Consider the following 21,251-nt stretch of genomic DNA (forward strand, 5'->3'; position numbering starts at 1 on the left):
GCCATCAAGGGACTTCCCAGGTGGCACTAGTGGTAAAGAATCTTCCTACCAATTCAGGAGACACAAGAAATGTGAGTTTGATCCCTGGGTGGGGAAGATCTCCTGGAGGATGGCATGGCAACCCACTCCAGTATTCTTGCCTGGAGCATCCCATGGACAGAGAAGCCTGGTAGGCAGCAGTCCATAAGGTCGCAAAGAGTCAGACACGACTGAGTGACTGAGCACTAGCACTAGCCAGCTGTCCTGCTAGGTTTATGCCCAAGTCAATCACTTGCTCACACTCAGCTCCCCATGATGGATGTTATTTCACTGATTGGGAAAGGACGGTGGACCAGGCATAGCTGGAGAACAGGTTCATTCTGCAAGGGGCACCTGGTGCTGCACTTCCTTGGAGAATGGCTATCACCCTGGTAACAAGCAGACCTCTTGAGATCCCAGCCCATCCTAGCATCTGCATTTTTACCTAAGACCAGAGGAGGACGTTCACTTGTTCCCAGGACCCACGCATCTCCTCCGGCAACCTAACTTGCGGTCACCCACCTCTGTCTTCTTATGTTCATTTTCCCCAGATGCGCCGTCCATGGCCTCGTCGGGGCCCTGCCCTTTGTACACCCAGAGCTCTGACTTCTCCACGATGGATCTCAGCTGGTCCAGGTCTTGTTTGATCTGCTTGTAGTTATCGACATCTTGGCTGGTAACGAGCAGCTGAACCTGAACGAATGCAATTGACCAGTGGCACTCAACACCCTCTGAGACAGATGACACCACCACCAATAACACACGTACACACACATGTGTGCACACACGGCCACCCAAGCTACCTGTTTGAAGGCCTGGAGGACCTCCTGTCTCTGACTGAAGTGCCGAAAGAGGAGCTGCAGGGCCCCCGACACCAGGGGTGGGTAGTCGTGCATCGTCAAGTGGAGCAGGACTCGGAGGAAAGTTCTGCCGCCGTGGTCATCCAGGTCCAGCGGGGTGTTCTCCTCACTGAGGGGAGAGGTCATGTGAGCCACAGACACCCCCCCACCCGCACCCATGGGCCCAGACACACATCACTTCATGAGATCCCCAACTCTATGGCCAACCTCAGCAGACCTGGGTATTAAATAACTCCTTTAACAATACCATCTTGTTTCATCTTCAACTGTATTCTGAGGGGAGGGGACAGTTACGGTGTCACAGCTGCCCAATGTTTAACCAAAGTCCCCACCTTCCCCCAGTGACAGGCCTGGCTTTGCAAACACTCTCCCACCAGATGTTCTGCTGCCGGGGGTTTCAGAGCCGCACACAGCTGTGTTTCTCCCGAGTTACTAGTTTGTTTTTTATTTAAGATGCTAGTCCCAAGAAACCATCTGTGGTGGAGGGCCAGGTTTTTGAGGTCTGCTACTGCTAAGTCGCTTCAGTCGTGTCCAACTCTGTGTGACCCGAGACGGCAGCCCACCAGGCTCCCCCGTCCCTGGGATTCTCCAGGCAAGAATACTGGAGTGGGTTGCCATTTCCATCTCCAATGCATGAAAATGGAAAGTGAAAGTGAAGTCACTCAGTCGTGTCCAACTCTTAGCGACCCCAAGGACTGCAGCCTACCAGACTCCTCCATCCATGGGATTTTCCAGGCAACAGTACTGGAGTGGGGTGCCATTGCCTAGCCTGTACCATATCCCCGATCATGCACTTGGATAGGGTCACAGGGGCCAACAAATGTGTGTGCTCAGTCATGTCCAACTCTTTGCGACCCCATGGACTGTAGCCCTCCAGGCTCCTCTGTCCATGGGATTCTACAGGCAAGGATACTGGAGTGGGTAGCTGTTCCCTTCTCCAGGGAGGGGTCTTCACTATCTCCAGGGATCGAACCTGCCTCGTGCATCTCCTGCATTGACAGGCAAATTCTTTACCACTGCACCACCTGGAAAAAGGGAAAATCACTAGCCTATTCAGGTATGGTGGTTTAGTCGCTAAGTCGTATTTGACTCTTGCGACCCCATGGACTGTAGCCCTCCAGGCTCCTCTGTCCATGGGATTCTCCAGGCAAGAATGCTGGAGTGGGTTGCTAGTTCCTTCTCCAGGGGATCTTCCCGACACAGGAATCAAACCCAAGTCTCCTGCATTGCAGGCAGATTCTTTACTGACTGAGCTATGAGGGAAGCCCATCTGCACCATCTGGGAAGCCCCCCAATTGCCATGAAAGTGCCCAAAGATTCACTTATCTTGTCTCAAACTGGCAGCAAGTAGTTTGGTCCCTCAGGCCCCACTTTGAGAAGTGTTGCTGTGAGTCATCCCCACTCAGTGCTATTCTAGCTTCCTAGCTGGGGTTAATCAGTATATTATCAAGGCTTCTCCCACTATCTACGCTACGCTGATTGTGTGCTACTTACACAACCAAAAATTTAATAAGCAAGTCCTGGCGCTAACGGCAGGCCACCGTGAACCTGAGCACTGGCAGTCAGGTTCTGGGCCTGTATTGTGTTTACAATCAAATGAAGGTCAAATGCTGAGACCTTCATGGCTGCAGACCAGCAAGGGAGGCATAGATAGGACTTGGTACATAAATCCTGTGTTCATGCTATGCGCTCCAGAAAGGTGTGAAGAAGCTTTCATAGCCCTTCCACACCAGGAAAGCAATAGAAAGCCAAGACACCACCCAGCAGACTGAAGTGGCACCAGGCTAAACTCAAAACTCCCTGAGTTTCAGAACAGCAATCTCTTCCACAGAGTAAATAATGTTGCTGATTCAAACGTGACAGATTTTACATTAAGCACTAAGACAGTGAACATCAGTTCACCCTCTCTGGTCTAAACACCCTTATGTAGGTTCCTCCCACATGGACACTGGGCTCAGCCAGGCGATCTGCTTGGACCAATAGGACATCAGCAACATGATGCAAGCGGAGGCTTGCTTGGTGCTTGTACACTGTTGGTCTAGGCTCCTGGGGCCTTTGCACATAGAGCCAGTTACCAAGCTATGCAGAAGCCCAAAATATCCATGTGCAGAGAAAAAGAGAGAAGTCCCAGCCTTAAAGGTATCACCTCCAAGGAGCCAGAAATGCAGAGACAGCAACATGGATATGCCAACCCCAATCACTAGCTACTATGGTCGCATGACGGACCCAACAGTGATCAGCAGAAGAACCATCTAGCTGAGCCCCAGTCAACCACAGAGTTGTGAGAGGCAATAAAATGACTGTTTTAATCCATTTTTCTTTAGCTGTCCTGGGTCTTTGTTATCGTGTGCGAGCATGGGCTCAGTAGATGTGACTCTCATGCTCCAGAGAGTGGACTTCAGTAGCTGCAGCACATGGGCTTAGATGCCCCGTGATATGTGGAATCTTCCCCGACCAAGTATCGAACCTGCATTCCCTGCACTGACAGAAGGATTCTTAACCACTGGACCACCAGGGAAGTCCTTAATCCATTAAGTTTTGGTTGTCAAAAGCAATACATAACCAAAGCAAATGTGTATATACCAAGAGTTATACATACAGGGTGTTTATACCAAGTTTGCAGGTGTTTGAGCCTTATAGGGATTTGAGTCTCATAATGATGTTTTCAGTCAACAGTGAGCAATCTCATCTTTTTGGAAAGGGTTCATACAGTAATTTCAGGTTACAGACAATGAAAGAACTGCATGCCTGTTTTTATTCTTGTGGCTGCTTGGCTCCTAAAGAGCTTGGGGGTGACTGCAGCCCAGTAGCACCCATGAGCATGCTTTCTGCACTCTGTTTTGAGCCCCCTCTTTCTTTCAACCCTATTTCCTCACTGTTTAAAAGAGCCTTATAATGTGTATACTTTGGGAAACCTCCTTTAATTCTTTCTACTGTAGGCAGGAAACACATATATAGAAGCCAACTAAGATCACTCTGACCTGAGTTCTAGAAGTTATAAAGTGAGGAGGCAAACAACCTAAACCCAAGGACTAAACCTTTCCGAGTCCAACGAGAAGTCTTTGAGAGCTAATAGAGAGGAGTCTCCTCCATCTCAGAACCACCTACAAAACAGAAACTGAAAATATACTTTCCTTCCTCCGAAGATGCCTTCAGCTTGTTCTTCAATGTGTTCGAAGTCAAGAGCACCTGAAGAGTTAGAGAGAACAGAACTTTAGATGCAGGAAGTTATGAAAATGTGCTGCCTGTGAACGTCGCCCCCAAAGAGCCTTGCCTCTGCTCATGGATTAACCTCAAGTTTTCCAGCTTCTTTTACTGCAAAGCTCTGAAGCCAGGTCAACCTGGATCACACTGTCCACTGGCTCCAGGTTTCTCCTCAGTGCATGAACCCTGTGAGAGGCACTACCTCTTTTCAAGGAAGCTCAGACCTTGCTAGGTGGGTTTATTTCTACTACTATCTTTCTCTTCTTCATCACCACTATATCCTGGGCAGGAAAAACTTCTACTCAGAGTAAAAGTTGATAGTGGACAGTCAATTTTCTTGGAGAATTTTGTTTTGTTTTGTTTTGTTTTCCCCCAGTATTTCACACAACCATAACATTAGAATCCTCAGCTGTCTTACGACTCAGACACTCAAAGACAGAAGAAATAAGATCTACTTCAGAAGGAATCTGGGCTCTTGCGATTATTTGTTTGCCCCAAATGGGTAACTCCCAGGATGTCATTTTTAAATATAGTCACCTTCAAATATATTCACATTCTATCCTTGTTCTAGAACGTACTCTCTGGACTTTCAGCTTTCAGTAGACCCGGGTCCCATTTTATGGCAGAAATCCCATCCTGGCATCGCTCACCTGGCACATTACTTGGTCCTTCTTGGCTGCTGTTTCCGGAGGATGTTTCTGAAGTCTGGGAATTGCTTTCATCAAACTCCCGCTTAAATATACACAGGAGGCAGGAGATCCTATAATCCAACCTCACATTCAAAATAAACTAGAGATTCAATGGAAATGGAAACAGATTGGTTACATTAGCACACCACCTGGAACACCCCGCCAAACCGCTGCACTCTGGCTGGGCCTGGCATCTGCTGCATCAATTACCTTAAACCCTAAGTGAGCCAAATATTTGGCTTAAGATTTCAACAGTCTTCAAAGACTTGCATGGGATACATCAATTTTGCCCGCAGCACCTTAAGCTTCTAGTAAAAGCTTCAGCATCCCGGCAATTAATTTAATAATCAGAACAATAAATCACTCACTCCCCACTCCATCCTCTATAAAACATTAATTTCAGCAAGTATCGAATGCCGATGCTAGGCCTTAAGAAGGGCGAAGTTGGCAGCTTTTAAGTGAACTGACAGAGAAAAATGTGTTTTCAGTAGGAGAATTAGCTTGGCTCTTTATTTTCTATGAATGACTGTTTCCTTTGATGTAGACGCAAACTCTTAGGCTCCCTCTTCTTTCACTCTCTGTGTTCCCTCCCCATCCGCTCCAAGACAAGGATGCTTTTTCCATGCTTGTGGCTGGAGCCAAAAAAGAAAGACCAGCCAACCAGTCGGAATTGTAAAAGGACCTTACCGACAGTCTCTTCTCTCTTTATCAAACTAACTGTCCATTCTGCATGGCTTTTCTTGCCGTCAGTCAGTCTCAGGACCTTCCTCGACACGCACACGTCTCATCAATGACTAAGCCCTGCTGGCTCTGCCTCTGCCACTCCTCATGGATCTCTCCCCTGCTGTATTTTACCCCGCTCACAGCCTCTCTCCCCCACCTCAGTCATTACACTACCAAATTTACCAGGTCTACCTCCCAACGGTATTTCTTCTTAGGTTAGCTCCCCGCTTGAAAACAGTCAAAGGCTCCCCCAGAATCAAGTCCTAACACTTCAGGCACCCAAAGTTTTCCAGAGTCTGCCTTTCCAACCTCCTTTCTGATAACTTCCTTTCAGCACACGCCACGCCCCTGCCCAAGGAGAAGGGCTTACTGACCTTGAACAATGATGCTCTGGCTTAACCTGCTCCACCTGTCTGAGAACAGCACCTTGTTTCTACACAACACCTGTCCATGGCTAAAGGCTGGATAAAATCTTACCTCCTCTTTAAAATCTCCTCTGGTCCTTACTGAATGGGATCACCAGACCCACCCTTATCTCAGAAGAACATTTTTCTCATGGCTTTATTTCCATGTACACACAGCTTCATCACACCTCCTTTTCCTATTAGACTTTAAACACCCTGGAAACAGAGCCCCTGTCCTAATTGTCTCTGCATTCTTCATACAGCCCCTCATCTAGCCAGGCAAAGTGCTTTGCATATGGTAGATCAGTAAGTATTTGCTGAAAGAATCCATCAATTAAATGTTCTCAGATTATTACAGTAATCACTACAGTGAGTAGACCTCAAGATGTAACCAATTTTCACATCACATCAATTCTGATAAACACACATGATATCCACATACTTGGGACCTGTAAGCCATGGCCTGAAATCCTTGAAATCTTTCTCTACTTTTGCTGACATAAATTCAATGAGTTTCCTGTACTTAAATCATTCTTTATTGGCTTCAGTAATTATTTTGAGGAGTACCACTGTTGCTTTCAAACCATCAGTTAACTGTGATTTTAGAATTTTTAAAAGTCCTTCCATCTGTAAACATGCCTATTTCTCTCCTCCATCTCAACTCCTCATCTCCTCCATCCTTTCTGGAGTTGAGATCAGGCAGTGTGAAATAAAAGAGAAAAGTGACTACAGCATTCTTTTCATTAAGGAGCAGCTAATTTTGTTAATGAATTTAAAACTCCCAGGGAGCAGAAAGAAGAAAACATAATTTGTTGGAAGGCCGGAAGGTTCGCATAGGAAGCAGAGGGCTCCCATCCCCACTTCCCTAGGCCAGGACTTTGCTTCTACAATTATTCTCTCTCTCCTTTTTCAGTAAGTCCCCCCTCTCAATGTGATCACTTCCATTCTGCATACAATCTTGCTGATATCCCTTAACTTAAATATGACCAACAATCACCTTTTAGCCCCCGCCCCGACTTTTCTCTGTGCATCTTTACAGCAAATCCACTCAAAACAATTTTATGCCCTGACTCCCCACTTCATCTTCTCCCATTCCTTCTTGACCGTGATCTATTCCCAGACTTGCCAACTGTGCTTCCACCTCGAGTCTCTGCATTTATTGTTCCCTCTTGGAGTCTCAGAGACTCTTTCCCTAAATATGAGTTCCCTCACTGCTCTCTGAATGGGAAGACCTTCTCTGACAATCTCATCAAAACATGTACCCCCCAAGGGCCTCCAAACAGTCTTGAGTCTCTTTTATATTTTAACATCCTTGGTATATACATTGTTACATGCCTATGGGTTGTGTGTGCTAAGTTGCTTCAGTCGTGTCTGAGTCTTTGTGACCGTTTAGACTATAACCCGCTAGGTGTCTCTGTCCATGGGATTCTCCAGGCAAGAATACTGGAGTGAGTTGCCATGCCCTCCTCCAGGAGACCTTCCTGACCCAGGATGGAACCCACATCTCTTTTGTCTCCTGCTTCGGCAGGCAAGGGTTCTTTACCACTACTGCAGCCTGGGAAGCCCTTACACGCTTATGCCCCCTATCAAAATGTAAGCAGGAATGATTTTGTTCATTGCTGGACTTTCAGTGCTTAAAAGTACTTGGCATGGAATCAGTATTAATAAGTATTCATTGAATATATGAATGGATGAGGGAGGGAGAAAGGGAAGGCTTGAGGGAGGAGTTACAAACTTTATGGAACTTTGAACTGAGTTATGAACAAAAAGCAGGGATCTCAGCTATGGACAGAGTGTGAGTGAATCCTGAGCAAACGAAAAGTATGGCTGACAACAGAGAGCAATGATGAGGGAAAGCGAGGGTAACTGCTGACAGTCTGGCATGGCTGGCAGGACAGGGCATGTTGGGGACGGACAGGAGATGACAAGCAGTAAGAGAGCTGGTTCAGAAATGGCACCCGAGGCTAAGAATCGACCTCCACTCTCTTCCCTAAAGCCTGGGGCTCCATCAAAGCAGGGCCACGGCACACAGATGCTCCCCTATGCAGCACACTCCTGCCCCTACTTCTGGCCCATGATTACCTGGAGTATTTCAATGATCTTCAGCTTGGTGTCCATCACCAAGATGTCCTCCTTCTCCGGCTCAGCCTGCTTCACATTGCCCTCAGGGGCGGTGGCCGTGGGTGTCATGGGCAGGAAGCCTCCTCCCCGGAGCACCACCTGGGTCATCAGCTCTCCGACCCCATGGATGGATCGCATCACGTTACTGCCTAGGAAGGGCCAGGACAGACCCTGGTCACGACAGACCCCTGGAGCACACTCTGTGGCACACCTGGCCAGGGGCAGAGGCTCTTCAGGACAAGTCATTTCACATGTCTCTGTCCCAATACATTCTATGACCCTGGGAACCTGATGGGTTAATACCTATCAAAAATGTAGGGCTTACTATGGAAGACAGGATGGAGATGTCTTAAAAAACTAGGAATAAAACCACCGTATGACCCAGCAATCCCACTCCTAGGCATATACCCTGAGGAAACCAAAATTGAAAAAGACACATGTACCCCAATGTTCATTGTAGCACTATTTATAGCTAGGACATGGAAGCAACCTAGATGTCCATTGACAGATGAATGGATAAAGAAGCTGTGGTACATATACACAACGGAATATTACTCAGCCATAAAAAGGAATGCATTTGAGTCAGTTTTAAAGAGGTGGACGAACCTAGAGCCTATTATATAGAGTGAAGTAACTCAAAAGGAGAAATATAAATATCATATACTGACACATATGTATGCAATCTAGAACGATGGTCCTGATGAATTTATTTGCAGGGTAGCAATGGAGAAACAGACATAGAGAACAGACTTATGGACACGGGGACGGGGAGGAGAGGGTGAGATGTATGGAGGGAGTAACATGGAAACTTACACTACCATATGTAAAATAGATAGCCAATAGGAATTGGCTGTATGACTCAGGGAACTCAAACAGGGGCTCTGTGACAATCCAGAAAGGTGGGATGGGGAGGGAGATGGGAGGGCTGTTCGGGAGGGAAGGGACATGGGTGTACCTATGGCTGATTCTTATTGATGTGTGACATAAAACCACAAAATTCTGTAAAGCTATTATCCTTCAATAAAAAAATAAAGTGGCAAAAAAAAAATTCAGGGTTTAAGGAAGTAGGTGAAAGAGTGTGGGCTTTGAAATTGCCCAAAGGAGCAATTTTATGGGTTAAATAACCTGCCCAATTGTATGGCCACCCACTGCATGCCTGCTGTGGGTGTTAACAAGACACACATCTGGTGCTGTGTTAATACAGGAGTTAACAAGACACACATCCGGTGCTGCACCAACAGCCACCTGATCTTGAGGGCACTGTGCCACCTGTGAGGGTCAGTTTATTCAACTATAAAAGGAGGAAACCCAGCTCAACTGACAGGGTCACGTGGCAAATGACTGCGCACAGGCCCTAACAGGCAGTAGAATGCAAGTAAACGTACTTTTTCTATTCCAGCTGAAGAGACTAGTTGAACAATAATCCACACATGAGTACCCAGTATGTGTCTATTACGACACTAAAACAGAGGAGAAAAACAAACACATCAAGGCAGATTTTCCTACTCACAAATTGGAAACAGGATACCCAGACACAGTCTGGATTTCATTTACTCACATACTAACGTAAGCACAGAACATCATGGCACATCAAGAGCAGTGAATAAGCATTCCAGCTGTGAGGCGACTTTCAAATGGTGCAGTGGAATATGCAACTTCATTTATAAATGTAAAAAATACAGCACAGTGTTAACAACCATTGACTCTGAGTCATGGGTCCTTGGTGTCCACTCTACTATTCTTTCCACTTTTGTTTATATCTGAAAATGTTCGTAATGAAAAGTCAGGAAGAAAAGGACGAAGAAAGGATGTGACATCACGTGGTAATGCAACACCATGTGGTAAGCAGAGGCAGGAGGAGGGGCAAGCGTGTCCCCACGTGTGGGCACCATCAGAGCCCCCCACCTCAGCTTCTCCACATTGTTCTCACCTTTATTCTCCTCTCCCTTTGCCATCTTGCTGATGGGGAAGATTGTGGTCACGTGCACACAGTCCAATATGGCCAGGAGGATTTTGGTTAATCGGAGAAGGTCAGAGAAGTTGTAGAAACCAAAGTAGATGAGATTCCTAGCTAGGTTGACAACCTATTGTATTTAAAAGAGACAGGGGGGAGATGGATTAATTAAACAGTATCCTTCAGTTCCATTTCAGGTGGACTATTTTATAAATGACTGATTCTGACCTTCTTTACCGTAAGAGAAGTCATTTAATTTACTTGCAGTTTCTGATGAAATTTAATTTAGTTTCATAGGGAGAAAAAATAAGAAATGAAAATGTGCAAAGCTGCTGATCTGTTCTGATGACTGGTGAATAAAAAACCAACCTCATCACTGGGTCTGTGTAGCTTCCCAAAGATAATAGAGGGCAAGCCAAGGTATATCCAACTAGGACACAGATAACATTGCAAAGCTTGGAAATCTAACCCCTAAAAAGGCAAAGTGGTTCCAAGGAGAAATATTCAACTCAAAGGTGATAAGAATTTCTGTCCCTCAAACGATTAATCTACGACAGATCCTAAGCACAGTCTGGTTTCTTTCCTGTCACTTTTAATACAACGTACAGAGCATACATAATGTTCTATCATTTTACATGATTTAGTTCCCCACATGTATGTTTCTTACAAAACATACAGATCACTTCACCATGAGTTACCTCAAATGTAAGCTTATTTTTCTCCTTATCAGAGAAAGGGAACCTCTGACACACCACATCTCTTAAATATTCCTCCACAAATTCCATGGTCTGAGCGAACCTCTCCTTAATTTCATCTTTGGAGGTTCCACTACTATCGTAGCTAAAAGGAAAGGAGAAAGAAAAGGCAAAGGTCAGGTTCCTCCCAGTGAGGCCTTCCCTGTTTGTTTAGCCCCTAGAGCCAGAACCATCCACCCCAACACTTTCCACCCTCTTGTCCCTATTTACTTTCCCTGCTCAGCAGCCACCACTAACATATATATTTAGTCTTTTATCTTAGTTATTGCCTGTCTTTCCCCACTAGTGTAAACATAGTTTTCTTTTTTTTTTCTTTTTTGGCCACATCACCCAGCATGTGGGATTCTAGTTGCCCGACCAGGAATTAAACTCGCGCCCCCAGCGTTGGAAGTGCAGAGGCTTAACCGTCGAACCACTAAGTCCAGAATAGTTTTCTTGTTTGTTCCCAGATAGATTCTTTAAGCCTGGCAGGCAGGAGACACTTAAGTATTTGCTGAATAAAATAGACAAACAAGGTATAAAAGGGCAATCATACCATCTTTTACCTTCTTGAGGGAACAAATAATGCTTGCTACCTTTAATTACATTTTCATTAAAAAAAAAAAAAAAAAGCCTTTCTTCTTTGATTGAACTAGACTTAACCTGACCATAAGTCCTTTGTCTTCTGCTACACAGAACACTGCAGCTAAGAGATTTTAAAGCAACACAAGGTCTTAACAGGTCGAAGGAGCCAGGCTCACTCATCAATGGCGATCTCGGAGGGGATCTCAGACCAGAGGCGGGCGTATTTCACGGGGGTGACCTGCTCCTGGGGGTCTCGGTCCACGTGCATGTGGAGCATGAGACGGCAGAAGGACGCCCGCAGGTCATAGGGCAGGTTCTCGTCGGACATGCAGCGGAGAATGAGATCCACGTCCAGCTGGCCCGAGATCTCGTTGATGGCAAGATACTGGCGGTCCAGGCACATCCTCGCAAAGAGGTTCAGCTGGTACCTGAGAAAAGGAAAGTTGCACAGAGCTCACACTTCCAGAAACACACAGCGGGAGAGTCAGAGGAGGGGCCCAGATCTCATAGGAGTGGTGTATGGTCACGTGAACTTGTACATCAACACTCTTCACCTGCTCATGTACACATAAGTCTAGCTTCTGTATCCGGCAGAAAAAGGAACAGTTCAAGCCATGCCAACAGTCACACATGTCTATCCCATGTGGGAGTACCTACGTGGCTAGTGGATTCCATTTTGCCCTTATTTTATAAAACGGGGGAGAAAAAATGAAAAATCATTTTCATTAGGGTGAAAACGATTATCTATTTCCTTAGTTATGCCTCTTAAAAAATATTTATTTAGCTGTGCCTGGTCTTAGTTGGGGCACAAAGGATTCTCAGTCTTCACTGTGGCATGCAAACTCTTAGCTGTGGCATGTGGGATCCAGTTCCCTGACCGGGGATTGAACCCGGGCCCCCAGCATTGGGAGCTCAGAGTCTTAGCCACTGGACCAGCAGGGAAGCCCTACTTTAGTTTGGCTTTTATACAAGCACATTAAAGACCACAAAGGAAATGGTAAAGGTTTCACACCTTCACTGAGTCTACTTAGAAATTTTATGACACTTTCGGGGTCTTATCTCATACAGCCCTGCTCTTTGACTTCACACACATGTGACAAACATAGTGGAAAAAGTAGGGGACTCCTCAAAATGTCTTAAGGTTTCCTCCTCACCCAATTACATGTGATCTCTGTGAAGTTCCAAACTTGGTCTATTACATGCTCATAACATCAACAAAAATTAGACTATCACAATATTCAGAGAGTGCAAAGACAAAGAGAAACAAAAGTTCTCATTTACAACTGGTGAGAGTGTGCACCAAAACATCCAATCTAGGATGGCTTGCTTAATGAGTTTAAAATATGCATACGCCCCAATCTCATAATTTCCTGGTATGGAATGGAAATTCCTACACACACGCACCAATCTGAACAATGATGTTCCCTGACATGAACAACTAAATTGTGGCACACAATGAATTCAAAGAGAAAAGAAAATGTTGGCATAGTAATAAATGGAATAACATTCAGCAGTCAATATTAAAGAAATGGATCTACCACCATTAGCACGAATCCATTTCAGACTCAATACTGAATAAAAAGGGCAGGTTTCAGAGAAAAACTCTGAGTATGGAACCATTTATATAAAATTTCAAGGCTCAATAAAATACTTTACATAAATAAATAAAATAAAATACAATAAAATAAAATGTGTTATTTGTGAATACACAGAAATGTAAAATATGAACGTACACAGAGTGTGGAAGGTCACCCACCATCTGCGTGAATGGAGAGAACAAAATACAGGAGGGTCACAAAGGGCACTGGAACTGCAAAGTTGAGTTTTTATTAGAAAATGCTGCTAGCACTTCTCCAACCATCTCCTGTTTTCTTTTCTTTTTCAAGTGTTTACTGGTTCCCTTCCCTTGAGGTGGCAGAGTCAACAGGTCTTACAGCTGGGACCAAGGAAACACCAGGATGGGGGTGGAAACCAATCAACACGGCAGGTTCTTGCTGTCCGAGGAAGGAGTTGTGGATACAGAGGGTGAAGATGAGAACGACCCTATGGTGCTGGAGTGGAGCTGAAAGTCGTGATGTGAACTCAGGGGTTTTATTACATTCATATACGTTAATACAGAAACAAATGTGTGTGTGTGTATGCAGATAGAGACATCAACAGATGTGTGCATACACACGCACATTTCTTAGCTCTGCCTGTAACAGTTCTAAGAGGTTGGCACTATTGTCTCTGTTTTGCAGGTAAAGGAACTGGGACATAGAGGTGGATAACTGGACCAAAGTCCAAAAGTTAGTATCACTGCTATATTTAAAATGGATAACCAACAAGGACCTACTGTATAGCACATGGAACTCTGCTCAATGCTATGTGGCAGCCTGGATGGCAGGGGAGTTTGGGAGAGAATGGGAACATGTATGGCTGCGTCCCTGACAGTGATGCAACTATCATATTATTAATCAGCTATACTCTAGCATAAAATGAAAAATTTTTTTAAAAGTCAGTATGTAGAGAGGTGACCCCACAGCCTGACTCGTATCTACCACAAACTATATCCACGTGCTACACCGTGTAGAGACCAACAACTGTGAGACGGGGCTGATGCAACCAAGCAGTTTCCTTGTGACCCAGCCACGCCCAGGTAGCACTGCCCTACTATGTAAGTATTGCCGACAGCTCACACTCTACAAACTCCTGAAATACACATTTGTCTTTCTGCTGGACGTCTCATGAGAGGACATCACAGGGCGCCCGTGCACAGGCCCGCGCACCTGTAGTAGCCAAGGACGTCGCGGTCTTCCTTCTGGCCCTCCTTGGCATCCTGCGCCAGCTCCCGGACACTCTTACTGCGAACCTCCTTGTTGCTGTCCCTCCAGAAGAGCCATACTTCTTCCTCATCCTCGCCTGCCTCCAGAGCGTTCTCTCCGGTAGAAACGCCTTCAAATTCGAAACGGGAGAGTACCAACCTGAAAACGTAGGAGGAAGCGGGAAAACTCATTATGTCTGAAATCCTTGCTTGTCGCTGATTAACTATATTTGTGCGTTGAACTCCAGCTGTGCTTTCAGCACACACACACACACACACACACACAGAAAGCCACTTTGTTTCTCCCTTTGGCAGAACCACAGGGAGAGGCAAACATCGACTTCATATACTTTAGCTCAGGTGTGCCCCACTAGGGCGACTGTGTCTCCCCAGGGGATGCTTGGCAATGTCCGGAGACGTCTTTGGTTGTCCCAGCTAAATGGGAGAGGTACTGTTGGCACCCGGTACGCGTACACAGGAAGACTGCTGCATTTCCTGTGAGGCACAGGACGGCACCCACAGCACAGAACTGCTTGGTCCCAAATGTCAAAGGCCAAGGTTGAGAAAGTCAGCATTCAGCCCAAGCTCAAAATTAAGTTACGCATGAGACCCCTCCGCCCCAAAAAATCACAAGTTTAGGGCATAAGTTAGTGTTTTTAAAAAACATTTCTTTTTTAACATTGGTATGTTACTGGCAGTATATGCTCCCCTGTTACAAATGAATCAACTACTCCTTTCCAAACTTCTGTAGACCAATGAACACTTTTTGAATAGTGGTAATTTCACAAGCTCTTCCCTGCTGCTGCTGCTAAGTCGCTTCAGTTGTGTCCGACTCTGTGCGACCCCATAGACGGCAGCCCACCAGGCTCCCCCGTCCCTGGGATTCTCCAGGCAAGAACACTGGAGTGGGTTGCCATTTCCTTCTCCAATGCACGAAAGTGAAACGTGAAAGTGAAGTCACTCAGTCGTGTCCGACTCTTAGCAACCCCTGTCTTAATATTGACAATGAATTACCTTCTTTAAAATTTAAACCTGATGATCCTAACTGGAGAACTTTCAAGTCTTAAAATGAAATCAAGGGTGTGTAAGATGCTCCCCAGTAGCCCACATCATTTTCAACTCAGTAAGCAAAGTGAGTGACATCACCATACAGAGGAGGCCACCACAGCAAAAGCAAATCCAGTAACTGCCCTAATCAAGATGCTGGTGTGAAGATAATCAAAGGCCAGCCAACCTGACTTCAGAAGCGAAGGGGCTGCGTTTAACTCCCCACGGCACAGACAACCACCAAGGCACACGCTCTCCATCTAATTCCCGTTCTCACCTTTATAGTCACTCCCCAACCCCCACTCACTTGGTCTCAATGAGGATGTCGGCATTGGTTGGATTCAGCACGGCTTTACATATCAGCTCCTGAGTCACTGGAATGGATTTGTTCATGGACACGCAGAGGTCAGAGAGGTAATCTAAGAATCTGTGGGGAAACAGAAACCAAACCATATGCTTTTTGCAGCCAGAGCAAGGGTTAGGTCTTGGGGACGTGGCTCTCCCTCCAAAGGGTAGACCCAAGCTACCTTTACAAGTCAGAGAGGCTTTGGGTTTCAGTGTCTGTGTGCATGGTATCACCAGTTACCCAGACATGGGAGGGAGGGAAGAGAAAGGAGGGAGGAAGAAAGCAGAGGGAGGCAAGGAAGGAGGGAAAAAGAAAGAAAGAAAGAAAAACACAAGAAGGATGGGTGTGACTGCTATAAGGAAGAGGTGATGAGGTAAAAATGAACAGAAGAACCCATCAAGTAAGATCACCTAAGGAAGATGTGGTGATGATGCTGGGTACTCAGAGTGGGGAGAGGTCTGATGCTTGGGGCCTAAATCAGAATCCTGGTTCTGGTTCTTCTCCACTACATTCTAATATGTACTGTTATTTGGGGGAAATTATTTAACCTAACCATGTTTCAGTTTTCTCATCAATAAAAATGGATAACCTTTAACCCCAGAGGGCTCTTCTGAAGATTAAATGAAGTAATTCATGTGACGTGCTTACTCAGTTCAGTCCCTGGCACACAAGAGGATCCATAAGATGTTAGCTGTTTTTAATAGGTGGGAGGAGTCAGTTTCATAATAACACCTTCAGCTCTCTAGCATCAGTGTTTCTAATATCCACATTGTAAACTAGTTCCCATGTCCCCTGACACGGGGTAGATCTTAATTAAAAGGAGAAGAAAAGAGAGAAGAAAGTGTACAAGGAGGGTGGGATCTGTAAGAATGCAATAGAATCGACAGATTTCACTATTGTAAATACAAACACTCAGGTAATAACTACGTGTGCAAAAGACTTATTGATACTTGGGGAAGTTCTGACTGGTCATAACAGGGTGCTACAAAGTAAATGAGGGGTCGATAGCTGTCACTTACATATAAGTGCCAGGCACTTCACATGTATTTATCTTCATTTAATTTTCATAACAACTAATCTAGTAGATGAGATTAAAGCTCAAGGTCACCAGCTAGTAAACTCTGGATCCAGGATTCTACCCTGGTCCCATTTCCATACCATGCTCTTTCCATGACTCAAAGTGCCTCTCAAGACCTGCTCAATCAAGACGTGGGGCCTAGCAGGCCCAAACAAAGGACATCTAGTTAAAAAAAAAAAACAAAAAAACAAAAAAGACCACCATGACCAGCTCAGAGCCTGCATCGTAAACACAGAGGCACCTTCTGCCGATCAACCCCACCTCCGCCTCACCTGGGCTCCCTGTTCTTCCGCACCAGGCTGACGAAGGTGTCAATCTCTGCCGCGGTGATGTGTTTTTCCAGGAGTTTGCGATTATTGTGCAGAAGGGCGGTGATAGTGTCTTCGGCCAGCACGTCATAGCCAATCTGCTTCTGCATGAAGCCGAACTGCTTGGCTATGTACTCCTTCGAAGGGAGGAAAGAGAGGTAAGCAGGGAGGACAGTTCGGTGAGGTGCAGAGCAAGGGAAGGGGCAGCAGCCCCCGAGGAGAGCTACTCCCTTTGAGGAAAATCATAGGGGAGCGTCCTTCCCCACTTCCCAACCCAGGGTGACAGCCACGAACTCTCTCACATCCTTTAGTTTACTAAACCTGCCACACAGGTATCACTAAGTAACATTTCCTGTATTTACACATGGGCATTTTATTAAGTCCACAGTATAAATTTTAATGTGGTGACTTATTTTTCTAAAGGTCAAGAGTTGTTTTCCAGCTCTGATTTTATTACTCATTCAAGAGGATTAAACTCTGCCTCACTGCCCTGTGTTGCTGAATAAACACGGTGAAGTCTACCTGGATATTTTAAACGTTATCACTCCATTGTGTTTTCCTTATCTGGGATGAAAATTAAAGTCAGTGGGTAATTAGAAATATGTGAAAAAGTGAAGTGAAAGTCACTCAGCTGAGTTGAATTCTTTGTGATTCCCTGGACTATACAGTCCATGGAATTTTCCAGGCCAGGATACTAGAGTGGGTTAGCCGTTCCCTTCTCCAGGGGATCTTCCCAATTCGGGGATTGAACCCAGGTCTCCCACATTGCAGGAAGATTTTTTACCAGCTGAACCACCAGGGAAGTCCAGGAATATATAAACCAGTCAATTACATTCACAGAACATATGAAAACATCTCTGACTTCTCTTTTGGGATCAGACATGATGTCCCATTGAAATATTTCAGAACGCCAGGAAGCCTCATATAAATACTTTGTTGTTATTCAAAGATATTTTCCCTGTCCAAGACAGACTGCTTGCTCAAAGTTCAAAAGGCCCTTGAAACTTCGTTTCTTTTAATCCATTAATTTCAAAATCTTAAAAGTGACTAAGGACTAACAGAGTGGACTTGGGCCACTTTTCAGCCCTCACTCAGTAAGGATGCGTGTCTGAGAATTCATCAGCCCCCAGGGATATGTCAGCAGTACTGCCAAAAGGCACAGGGTCCATAATCAACCAAGCCAAGACACCCATAGCAACAGCAACAAGAAGGACTGGTCTAGTCCTCTGATGTACAAGCAAAAGGTCCCGGCACACATTATAGACTCTGACGCATCCTCATAGGAAGAGAATAAAATCTCTTTAGCACAAGTATGGTGTAAGTACGGTACTCACACACAAGAGGTGGGTTTAAACCGACCATAGTGCCTGATGGCAACCTATGCTAACGAATGAACATAGCATCACCAGTGTGTGATGCTTTATATCTAAACAGTAGCAAAGGGAAAGTGAATGATTTAGAAACACTGGGTTGGCCAAAAGTTTGTTTGGGTTTTTCATAACATCTTGTGGAGAACTCAAACAAACTTTTTGGCCAGCCCAATACTTGCTAATAAAGTTGTATCTAATATCTCAGAGCTTAGGACCAACACTGTATGATGACACTCAAAAAGCTTTCGCTACAGAGAACAGCTTAAATTTAAAGGCCAGATATAGCGGCGGTCAAAGCTTAAAAACAAAACCTTTTGTAACACACAGCAGGGACTGGAGTCCGTATTGTAAGAGGCACCACCGTGCGCTTACAGGAGTTTATGGAACGCAGGTTTCTTGAGCTCAGCAGTACCTACTGACTTCTTGGACCAGATAATTCTTTGTTGGGGGTGGGGGGACTGGGCTGGGCTTGCCCAGATGTTAAATAGCATCCGTGGCCTCCAACCACTTCATGCCAGTAGCATTCCCAAGCTGTGACATTCAAGAGCATCTCAATAGCATCTCCAGACATTTCCACACGTCCTCCTGGCCCAGGGAGCGGTGGGGGTGGGTGGTAAATTTGCTCCCAGTTAACAACCACTGACATAGTGATTCCTCAGCATCTCCAGTTGTTTGGAACCCTCACAGAGGTTTAAATATTTAATTCGTAGAGAGACTATATTGTTTGTGTTTGTGTGTTTACTTGTCATGACAATAGATGATGACTTAGAATGTCTAAAACACGAGCCAGAGCCAAAACAAAGAGGAAATTACCAGCAGAGATGGAGGGAATAGATGGCGCAGGAAGAACAGATTTCACTCCATTTCCAATAAAAGCACATGGAACCATTGCACCCTTACACCTTCCAGAAATGTGCCATAAGAAATACTGTACATGAACACACTGCTATATTTAAAACGGATAACCCACAAGGACCTACTGTATAGCACAGGGAATTCTGCTCAATATTACGTGGCAGCCTGGATGGGAGGGGAGTTTGGGGGAGAATGTATATATGTCATGTACAGCTGAGTCCCTTTGCTACCCACCTGAAACTATCCCTACATTGTTAATTAGCTATAATCCAATATAAAATAAGTTTAAAAAATACTGTACTTGTAATATCAACATATTAAAAAAATCTCATTCCAAGGATGCTGTAAAAGGAGAATTTTGATGTATCCTTCTCAACTCACTCATGCATCTTCCCAGGCTTGCAAAAATATCTGTTTCCTTTTGAAGAGCAAATTGAACAATGAACTAGTCTCTAGCCACTAAGTAAATATATACACGTGACACTTAAAACTCATTGAGGAAAGTGAACTCGAGGGAGGAAGCTGTCTGGCACTTCCCAGGGTCCTCAGAGCTCACCTGGTTCTTCCTGTAGTCCTGCTGGGAGTGTCTCAGGACCCGGTAGCAAAGGCGGCAGATGTGTCGGAAGGGTGCGTGCCGCTGGTCTCCCAGCTCCTCCAGACGCAGCATTGGGCCGTCACCACAGTCTGTGAATGGGGCCTGTAACAGCTTGAAGATCTGTTTGTGAAAAGAATGAAAACTGCCATCACCTACTGTTTTAACGGCTAAGCCTCCCTGTGGAAAGAAGAGAACCTCAAGGGTGGGTGGACTACACAGGAAAGTCTATCTAAATGATCATGAATGTGAAATCTGTGTTCATTCCATCAACTGGCACAGGCTCCTCGGTAAACTCAGTCTTCCTGAACATTACTGATCCTCAAATACTTGAAAATGTGGTATTCCCAGTAGTGCTTGGGAGCACAGACTCTGGAATCAGTAGATTCTAGGTCAAAATTACACTTCTTTATTACTTTTCTACAGGTATACATCATCGTCAAGGTAACCTTCAGTTTTCCCAGCAGTAATATGTAGAGAATAATACCTAGCTCACAAGGGTGTTATAATGATGAAAGTAGATAGTCAGGTCATGAGTATAGTGCTCACCGCAAGTGCTGAATAAAGGCTCCTCCACTGAATCACAGTTTTGGACCCTATAGGAATCACTATTGCATAAAACAGCATGAGCCTTAAGCCAGAGGTCTAACTTGGGAGTCATCACATCAAACAGCAGGGCATAATTCATTTCAAGACTTGAAACTCTTGTTGAAACAGGATGCAGCATTAATGAATTTGGTCCAACCATAGTTTAAAAGGAGAAAGAAACCTCAAACCCAAGTTCCTATGGATAACTCTAGGACTTATAATTAACATGTTTTTCTTTCGGCTCTAGCGGCCAGCAATTTCCAAGCCAAGCTTGCGGCCCCATCTCCAACAGTTTTAGAGAACTAGGTGGTATACACTTCTGGGTGCTTCATCTACCTCAGACTTGTTACTTTCCTCCCTCTAATTCCCTTATACTCTAGTTTATTTAAATTTGTACCAAATTCCACCATATATGTATTTTCTGTGAGCTAACTTTGTTTTCTACTCATTCTTTATGGAAAGATTTTTTGGTGATTTATAGTGGTCCTTATAAGAGCCTCTAAAGGCCTTCTGAGTTTATCATACACTCCAAATGTCCCAGATAATTAAATAAGCTTAAGGATGCACTGCCCTTGATATTATTTGTGAGGAAAATAAAGGTGTCAACTGCAATTCTTGTTGGAGTTCCCAAAAGGTAAATTTTCACACAGCTGATATTCAATATATGTGTTAACAATCCAGTGAACTATCAAACTGTGAAAAGATGAAGGAAATTTACTAAGTGAAAAAAAGTCAATCTGAAAAAGGTACATAGGGTATGATTCTAGCTGTTAAAATATGACATTCTGGAAAAGGCAAAACTGTGGAGACAATAAAAAGATCAATGGCTAGTTGCCAGGGGTTGGGGGAAAGGGAGGGACAAATAGACAAAGCAGAGAGGATTTTTAGGGTGATGAAACTAGATGATATGATAATGATGGATCATATTGTAATACATTGGTTCAAACTCACAGCATGTACAACATCAAGAGT

At 44.8% G+C, this 21,251-nt stretch overlaps 1 protein-coding gene across 10 annotated transcripts in view; it reads right to left on the minus strand.

The window, feature by feature from the left end:
* ITPR1 (inositol 1,4,5-trisphosphate receptor type 1) overlaps positions 1 to 21,251 on the minus strand; it is a 354,027-nt gene that overhangs the window by 164,666 nt on the left and 168,110 nt on the right. For all 10 annotated transcript variants that reach the window (XM_044934302.1, XM_044934310.1, XM_044934306.1 and 7 more), the window contains 12 exons: positions 19,656 to 19,814; positions 16,839 to 17,011; positions 15,450 to 15,569; positions 14,061 to 14,255; positions 11,469 to 11,720; positions 10,672 to 10,813; positions 9,950 to 10,103; positions 7,981 to 8,168; positions 4,733 to 4,871; positions 4,013 to 4,067; positions 822 to 987; positions 541 to 711 (listed from right to left, as the gene is read on the minus strand). In XM_044934302.1, coding sequence (XP_044790237.1) covers positions 541 to 711; positions 822 to 987; positions 4,013 to 4,067; positions 4,733 to 4,871; positions 7,981 to 8,168; positions 9,950 to 10,103; positions 10,672 to 10,813; positions 11,469 to 11,720; positions 14,061 to 14,255; positions 15,450 to 15,569; positions 16,839 to 17,011; positions 19,656 to 19,814 — 1,914 coding nt within the window. The remainder of the gene's footprint in view (positions 1 to 540; positions 712 to 821; positions 988 to 4,012; positions 4,068 to 4,732; positions 4,872 to 7,980; positions 8,169 to 9,949; positions 10,104 to 10,671; positions 10,814 to 11,468; positions 11,721 to 14,060; positions 14,256 to 15,449; positions 15,570 to 16,838; positions 17,012 to 19,655; positions 19,815 to 21,251) is intronic.

The sequence above is a fragment of the Bubalus bubalis genome, chromosome 21 (assembly GCF_019923935.1).
Source record: "Bubalus bubalis isolate 160015118507 breed Murrah chromosome 21, NDDB_SH_1, whole genome shotgun sequence".
NCBI classification, from domain to species: domain Eukaryota; kingdom Metazoa; phylum Chordata; class Mammalia; order Artiodactyla; family Bovidae; genus Bubalus; species Bubalus bubalis.